The sequence below is a fragment of the Salvia miltiorrhiza genome, chromosome 6, assembly GCF_028751815.1.
Source record: "Salvia miltiorrhiza cultivar Shanhuang (shh) chromosome 6, IMPLAD_Smil_shh, whole genome shotgun sequence".
NCBI classification, from domain to species: domain Eukaryota; kingdom Viridiplantae; phylum Streptophyta; class Magnoliopsida; order Lamiales; family Lamiaceae; genus Salvia; species Salvia miltiorrhiza.
The window spans coordinates 16,129,439-16,138,771 of NC_080392.1; the positions used below are offsets into that span (position 1 = coordinate 16,129,439).

At 35.6% G+C, this 9,333-nt stretch overlaps 1 protein-coding gene across 1 annotated transcript; it reads left to right on the plus strand.

The window, feature by feature from the left end:
- The first annotated feature begins 2,607 nt into the window (after positions 1-2,607).
- On the plus strand, positions 2,608-3,819 carry LOC130990192 (probable calcium-binding protein CML36). The gene has a single exon (XM_057914417.1). The coding sequence runs from the start codon at positions 2,899-2,901 to the stop codon at positions 3,562-3,564; it is 666 nt and encodes a 221-aa protein (XP_057770400.1). The 5' UTR covers positions 2,608-2,898; the 3' UTR covers positions 3,565-3,819.
- Positions 3,820-9,333: the final 5,514 nt, after the last annotated feature.

Genomic DNA, 9,333 nt, shown 5'->3' on the forward strand with positions numbered 1-9,333 from the left:
GCCGCCTTGCTGCGGTAGGGTCGTGCGCTGCCTTCCCCTCAAACTCCCTCAGATAATCAGTATCCATGACCGATTGAATTTCTAAATTAAAACCTAATTTCAATTCAATTAAAACCTAATTTTCGATTGTACGTGAGAGAGAGAGAGAATTGGGGGAGAGTTGATTGTTGATGATGAGAGAGAGATGAGAATGATTCGGATGGAGACTTTAGTTGAATCCAATTTGAATTTAATCGAAAAAAAATATAAGTAACGAAGAAATTGATGAAAATCGCGCAATTTTGTACAAATGTTCTTGAATTCACAACCAAGTTTATGAATTCACAACTGAATTATCGGCGTTGGTTGTGAATTCACAATTGAAATAGTGTTGATTGTGAATTCAAATTTTATTGGTTGTGAATTCACAACTTGAAATAGTGTTGGTTGTGAATTCACGCGAATTCACAACTAACACTTGTTATTCACAACCAATACTTGAATTCAGTTGTGAATTCGAGTTGAATTCACAACCAGTGAACAGTGAGTATTTGTAAAATTTTTATATGTAAGGGTAAAATGGTAAATGTGGGTATTTTTTTAAGTTTTTATATTAGTGGGTAAAATTTATTTTTACTATATAAAAGTGGCTATTCTCAAAATCCACTCAAAATATAATCAAAAGTTTGACGTTATAGTGACATTTTAACTCCATCTCCTAAATTATGTTTTCAGTCAGCCCCCAAAAAACTTTCCTTCCTATTTCATAATATTATCAAATTAATCACAATTAATTTCTCACTACTTTTCACATTTTCACCTTTTCATTACTCTCGATACTTCATTTACCTTTTCTTTTTTACACTTTCATCTTTTTATTTTAGAACATGTGTCCATTCATCTAGAAAATTATTTAGGGGACGGAGGACCACCAGAGTACACTTTACAATATTTATCTTTATTTTTCAATTAATAATTCAAGCCAAAATATTCTACTAATTTAAATCCATGTGTCTTCAAGAAATACACGACTAAAAAAATACAGCGGTAATAACTGAAATTTTCGGTCATAATTTTCGCTATTAGAGCATCCGCATCGCCTACACGATAGCGGCCTACTCGTGTAAGGCACGCATCGTGTAAGGCGATGCAGCCCTCTCTTACACGAGGGCTACACGTTCTAATGTGTAGCCCGATCGACCGTTCAAAATAGGCGCGTGTTTTACACGCGCCATTAATAAAAACACGCGCCATTAAAAAAAATCGAAAATTCGAATTTTAAATTTGACTGCCTCGATTTTCGTATTTTTTTTTTACTATTTTTTTTTCTTTTTTCTTTTTTTCTCTTCTTTTTCTTCTCTTTTTCTTCTTCTTCTTCCTCACTTTCTTCCTTCACCTTCTTCATCTTCCTCTCTCTACACCTTCCATGGATCCACACAACCCAAATTACTATGACCTAAATTGGTGCCCCGATCTAGCCGACGACTATCATCCCTATTTGTCGGGGATGTAACTTGGGGGATGCTCCTCCATCTGGCGAGGAGATGCCTTCGGCAACCCAAAGTGCTGCCAAACCAAAGAAAGGCAACCGGAGGAAGGAAATCACCCACAAGATCCGGCATGACAGGCAGGCGCCGGCGGCGGCGAAGGAGGAGGAGGATGACGGAGGAAAGACTGTCCGTCATACCTACACCTCGGAGGAGACGGACCTCATCATCCAAATTTGGACAGAGGAGACAAACGACGCCATCCGTGGGACAAATAAGAAGGGGCACAAATACTGGAAGAGGATTGTCGCCCGTGTCAACCCCCTGATCGGCGCCAACCTCAAGCACCGCCAGATTCAAGGGCACTGGACGCGAGTGGCCCAAGATGTGCGGCTCTGGGAGGGATAAGAATATAAACATTTAAAGGAGGGATAACAAAAATTTATGCCTTTAAATGTTTGCTTTCTTATCCAACATTTTACACAAACACCATTTTCTCTTTTTTATTTTCACTTCAAGGAGGGATAATATTATCACACCAAAATTGGAGGGATAATATTATCTCTTCTTGAAGTGAAAATAAGGAAGGAAAAATGATGTTTGTGTAAAATGTGGGATAAGAATATAAACACTTAAAGACATAAGTTTTTGTTATCCCTCCATTTAGAGGGATAAAAAGCAAACACACAAGTGCACTTTGGATATGCACCATCTGGTCACTATGGATGAAGAGAAACGATTGTAGATTTGAGGGTAAGATTTGGAAAGTACCACAAGTGTTTGCGGAAATCAAAGGAAGACTTTGGAGTTTGAGTAAAATTTTTGAAATTGTAAACGTGGATCTGAGTTTTGCAGATTGGAGCTCAAACGACTTTGAGCTTTCTTCTTGTATTTGGTCTTAGGTACTACCTTTTATTGAATTCAATATCTTTTTTCTGATAAAAAAAAAAAAAAAAAGCAAACACACCCTAAATTGAAACTAACAAATTAGGTTGAGCTAGAGGTGCTGAGTTTAAATTTTTTTATTTACTTATTTATTTATAAAAAAATTGAAAAAAAAAAGATTGAAAAGGTTGGGCGATTCACCACATTGCACGATACATGGATACCCCATCACATCCAAAATATATAAAATAAAAATCATCAAAACAAGAAATGCAAAGACTACCACAACCAGACTTTTCATCAAGTGATCAAACTAATCAAATCATCAAATTTTCAAAGCTCTCTCTCTATACCTCTCCCCTTTTCTCTCTCTCTAAGAAACTTCGTGGAAGCTCACTATGGCTTCCTACTCCCTCCCTCCATTTAACCCGCCCTCATTCCTCTACTCTCACTCATCACGCCTCCACTTTCTCTCTCTTATTCATATTTGTTTACGCATCCTCTCTACGGAGCGCTGTGGATTCACACCAACACTGATTACTCCGCCATGAAGCTCGCCAAGATCCTACCCGGAAAGCTCTTCAAGACGAGGAAATCCCGCTCCGTCTCCAGATCCGACACCGATCCGTCGTCGTTCAGCTCTCAGGCGACATCTTCGTCCTCCTCCTCCTCCTCGTCGGAGGACGTCTTCAAGACGTCGAAGCCGAACGGCTCCTCCACGCCGAACAGCGTGCTCCCCTCCTCCTCCTCCGGCGAGTGGCCGGAGATCTCCGCCGACGTCTACCTGGAGCTGAAACAAGCCTTCGAGATGATCGACCGCGACGGCGACGGCAAGATCGAGAAGGAGGAGCTCGAGCGGCTGCTGCGCCGGATCGGAGCCGAGCCGCCGAGCCAGGAGGAGCTGAAGCTGATGCTGAGCGAGGTGGATCGCGACGGCGACGGCTGCATCAGCCTCGAGGAGTTCTACGCCATCGGCTCGGCCTTCGCACCGCCGGCGTGCGGCGGCGAGATGAGAGAGACGTTCGACTTCTTCGACTCGGATCGCGACGGGAGGATCACGGCGGAGGAGCTTTTAGAGGTTTTCAAGACGATCGGTGACGCCCGGTGCACGTTAGAGGAGTGCCGGCGCATGATAAGAGGGGTAGATAGGAACGGGGACGGCTTCGTGTGCTTTGAGGACTTCACTAGAATGATGGAGCTGCAGCAAAGATGATTACTGGATTTTTAATATCTATATTTTCCTTTTATCTTCTTTTCCGGAAATAAAAGAAAAGAAAAATCGTTTATGAATTTGCTGCTATAGATTTTTTTTCTGTAACGGTTATTTATTTTCCGTTGTCCCGATTTAAGTATCATATTCTAAATCTGGTGTTCTGTACTAGATTTAGGAGTAACTGCAAATATACGTCTGAAAATTCTTGTATTTGGCTCTCTTTCAAATTTCAATCATTATTTCTTTTTCAGAAAATGATTAAAATAAATATACAGTTCGTAAATGCAAAATTTGCAAAGCTCAAAGTAATTGAGGAACATAACCAAATACCTTAACTAACATGTGAAAACTGGAAAATTTTGGCTGAATTTTATTATCACTCTAAAGGAGATAGAGATATGATTGAGTCAAACAAAATAGATGATTATTTGTATAGTTGTTCTTGTAGTTGGATCCTACTACGATACTACAGAGGGAAGCGTGATTAGCGGCTACCAAATTGATGCCATTGGGGACGTAATAAGTGAAGGATTGGACGTAATTGGTCGAATAGAACTTAGATTTTAGCCCTCGCCAGTCCGGAATACGAAGTGGTTCTAGCTCTTTTCGTTTAAATATTACTCCCTCCGTCCCGCGAAGCGTGACCCACTTTCCTTTTTGGGTTGTCCCACGAAGTTTGACCTGTTTCTAAAAATGGCAAAAAATTTACCCTTTATTCACCTTTTCACTTTTTCACCTACCACACTTAATACACAAAATACCACTTTCTTAATTCTCGTGTCGAAAAGAAATGGGTCACGTTTCATGGGACGGAGGGAGTAGTATTTGGATGTATATTTATTTAAATTTTTATTTTGTTGATTGAGTTCAGCAGTTCGTCACTTAATATCGAGCTTGAACTTGATTTGAACTGAATTAGTCTAATCCTCGTTAATATTGTATTTGGGTTTGAACTCGAGCGCGACTCATCTGATATTCATATAAATGTTGCATGAAGGCTCGTGCACATACTCTAGTGAAGGTTGGATTGATGGTATGTGAGTTCGATGAGCTGAACATTACCATGCTCGATTTTGAAACTAGGATTGAGTTCGCCTGATTTATTATTAAGTCGAGTTTTGAATAAGTATTTTTTTTATTATTCGAATCTTGAATAATTTATGAGTAGCTCTATTCATTTATAGCTATAGTGACGAATAATTTTGCCGTTAATGTCTTCTTTTCATTAAAAAGAGGATAAAAATTTAAAAGTAACTAGCTAGCCGAAGAAATGTAAGATTAGTCCTTTCCAACTTTATAAATATATTATTCATACAAATTTATAGGAATTTTATTTAAATAATAAAAAAAAAGCATGTGGTGGGTAGCATAAAGGAGAAAATTCTGTGTGCCAACCACAAGCGAAAGTAGCAAATACATGAACCTAGATTAAATTATCTATTTTTTTTAGCTTAAACAAAGAAAGATGTATTACAAAGTTACGTATATTCTTTCAATAATGTATGAGCGATCTACGAGAATGTTTGAACAGACAGATATTGTTTTATATAACAAAACCAAGATTATCTAAACAATATTTTATTTATTTGACCTAAAGATTCCTCTATTATATACAAGTGCCGCTTATAGAGGAATTCATAAATACTACTCACTCCGTCCCAATATTGTTGTCCCGTTTCTTTTGGGCACCGAGATTAAGAAGTGTGAAATTAGTGTTGTCAACTAGAAGGTCCCACATGTTTAAGAAGAAATTAAATATAGCTTAAAATTATTCTTGTTTCTTCCTCATCTCCCCGGCGACGGCAACAGTAGGCGGAGCCACACCTGCGCCGCCTCCTTCCTCGGCGTCGGCACGGCCCCCAGCCTCATCACCGCCTCTCTCCATCCAGAACAGTGAACCAAGAACACAAGAACACAAAACCAAGAACAAAACCAAGAACAAATTTTCGTCTTTGCTAACCAAGAACACAAAACCAAGAACAAATTTTTCATCATCTTCATTAACAAAGAACAAAATCTGGAAAAGCCAAGAACAGAAAAATCAAATTTCTTCAACAAATATCTAGAACATAAAAGCTAAATTTCTTCCAACAAATTTTCCAGAGGTCTTCACTGACCGGGAGAAGGCACCGCGGCGGCAGCCCTATGGCTGTACAATCGCCGGAATCGAAGGGGTGACATTTGGATTTGGGGATTTAGGGCTCGGAGGCGGAGAGAGAGGTGGAGACGGCAGCCCGTCGCTGCTGCTTCGTCGAAGGGAAGCTGATGGCGGCTGGTTCAGAGGAGTGAAAGGGGGGAGGGAGGGAAGTGGTGTCAGGGGGCAGAGGTGAGTGGCGCTGGCGAGAGGGCAGAGGTGAGAGGGCGGGGGAGATGGGAGGGCGACTCGAGTATGGAGGGTGGAGAAGAGAGAGAGGCAAGAGAAGGGGGAGTTTAGGGCTTAGATCTGTGCTCGACGGATTTACAGAGGGGGAAGGGGGGAGACGGCGGCGGCGGCGGAACAGAGGGAGAGCGAATTTACAGAGGGGGAAGAGGGAGGCAGCTTCGGCGAAACAGAGGGGAAGGGAGCGGCGGTGACTGTTGAGTTACAGAGGGGGAAGAAGGCAGCGGATTTACAGATGGGGAAGGTAGGAGGCGGCGCCGGCGGAACAGAGGGGAAGGGAGCGGCGGCACCGGTAGATTACAGAGTGAAAATGGTAGAGCGGATTTAGAGAGGAAGAAGGGGGAGGTGGAGGTGGGAGAGAGAGAGAGAGCCGTAGATGGGTTAGACATGATTTTAGAGGGGGAGTTTAATTAAAATCATGTTTAAGCAAAAGTTAATTAGCCCTTAAAATTTACCCAAAAAGGAAATGAGACAAGATTATTGGGACAACGCAAAAAGGAAAGTGGGACAAGATTATTGGGACGGAGGGAGTAGTATGTATTTACCACTTATGAGTATATACTAGGATTTTTATGAGTATCATCTATAAACAATTTTGCGCTATAATATCATATACTCCATCCGTCCACAAAAGAACTTGCTATCTTTCCTTTTTGGGACGTCCACAACAGAACTTCCTACTTATTTTTGGACTATACCCTACCATTTATAATCCTCTTACTTTTCACTTTTCACAACTCACAATATTAATTATAACATTTTTTCACCATTCCCAATATACTCAACTACTTTTTATCCACTCCCAATACACTAAACAATATTTTTTCTTAAAACCCGTGTCACTCCCTCCTAGAAAGTTCTTTCATGGACGGAGGGAGTAATAATTAATAATCTTCTTTATAATAGGAAAATGGTTTAGCTTACGTGGCATGTCTAGAATCTCACAATTTCAAAAACTTTCTATTCTTCCTCATTCTCATCTATTCATAAGTTATATATTTTTATAACACATTGATTTTTAATCAAACTCCATCTTGACCAAAAATTATATAAACACTTGTGTAGTACTTCATCACTTATATATTTTCCCCATCAATTTAATTTGGTCAATTAATTTTTAGTTGGTCAAATAGATAGTTATATTTTTATTAAAAAAATAATTTAATTTATCTAATATTACTTTGACCAATAATAAAATTTATTCAATAATCTGAGTTCATAATAAATTTGATTTTTCTTACATTATTTATATTTTATTAATTCTATAGTTGAATATTTAGCTTATATGATATTTCAGCAAATGTAAAATTCATATAAAAATATATTTATAAAAATAAAATGATGCCATTTGAATCTCATATTGATTTTTATGAAACTTTTTTATTAAATCTCAGAAAATGTAACATCTATATAAAAACATATTTGTAAAAACAAAATGAAGAAATTTAAATCTCGTATTGGATTTTATGATAATTTTTCAGTTAATAACCTAAACAAAAGTATATATTTATGCAATTTTGATTAACCAAATTTTGAATCTCAAATCTTTTCACATAAAGCTTTACAAATTAAATTATTGAATAATGTGAATTCATATATTAAGATGATGAATTAACAAATTTGATCTTTCTTATGTTATTTATATTTTATTAATTTTATAGTTCAACATTTAGCTTTACGATATTTTAGCAAACTTACAATCTATACAAAATAGATTTATAAAAATAAAATGATGCTATTTGAATCTCATATTGATTTTTATGACACTTTTCCAGTTCATAACCTAAACAAAAATATATATTTTATGCAATTTTTATTAAGCAAAGTTTGAATCCCAAATCTTTTTTTCATAAAGTTTTATAAATTAAAAAACTAAATTGAATAATATATTTTGTAATCTTCTAACCATATCCTAAATTACACATCAGTTTTTTTTATTAGGCTTTACAAATTAAAAATCTAAATAAAATGGTACAATTTGAATCGCACATCATATTTTGTCATTCTATTAGTATATAACATAATATAGTAGTTTACGTAAAGCAAATCAATTTTTGTAGAGTATCTCCACTGGGAGGTGCTATAAGGTGGTCCCCACCATAGGTCTCCTATTTTCAGTGCATTGACTTTATAAAGAGCTATTATAAATTTGAATTTCACATCAATTTTTATTGTTCTATTAAGATATAACATAATATATTAGTTTACGTAAAGCGAATCAATTTTTGTAAACGTATTGAAAAATTTAAATGATAGTACATAGTATATTAATTTACATAAAGTAAATCAATTAAGATGATGACGATTATTCTACATAAAGTAAATCAATTAAGATGATGACGATTATTCTATATAATTAAACTATGAAAATGTGTATGTGGTATTCTATAGTTCAATCATCTTGAAATCTCTCCGTTCTCCTTTATTCTCATTTTTTTGCAAGTCACATCTCTTATCCCACATTGATTTTTAATCAAATTCCATCTTGACTACAACATATATAAATACTTGTGAATGGTATCTCATCCTTTATATATTTGCAGCGGCAATTTAATTTCGTCAATTAATTTTTAGTTTGCCAAATAAATAGTTATATTCTTATTAAAAAATAATTTAATTTATCTAATATTACTTTGGTCAATAATTAAATGTAATTAATAATGTGAGTCGATATATTAAAATAATGACGTAATAAATTGCATTTTTCATATGTTGTTTATATTTATTAAATAATTATATTTAAGAAAAGATCAAAAAATTTAGTTTTGTTATTTCCTATAATATCAAATCAACCAACTACAATACAAATTATTATTATTATTATTGATTTTCCAAAACTAAATATGCTACTTGGCTTAACTGGTATTATCGGATTGAAAAATTCAATTATTTGATATATGTTTAAATGAAATTTAGTTTAGCGTAAAATGTGAAAACTCCAAATTTTTAGTTATCTATTTCAATTAAAAAAAATGACGAGTTTACCAAAATACTAACATTGAGAAAGTTAAAAATTCTAATTGTCTGTTAAACATAGGATGATTTTCTAATCACTAATATTTATATAAATAAATTAGATATAGTAAAATTTGGCTTAATTATTTAAAAATTAGTCTTGATATGTCTACATAGTTTTTTTTTTATTGAACGTAAAAATTACCGGTTGTACTAAATTAATGACAATACAAATGGATCAATTGATTTATAAGCATTTTTGCTTGGTATATGTTTTTATATAGCTCTTGACGAGATGATGTTTAAAATTTACTTTTGATCTTTCAAATTCTAGACTAGAGATAATGTTAAAAAGTCATAGGTGGTCTTTCAAGCTTCATATGAGATGTACTCAAAATTCGATTTTGGCTCCAAACAATATGATGTTCATAAGT

Excerpts from the sequence above, each read along its gene's own strand:
- LOC130990192 (XM_057914417.1), top strand. The coding sequence starts at position 2,899 with ATGAAGCTCGCCAAGATCCTACCCGGAAAGCTCTTCAAGACGAGGAAA.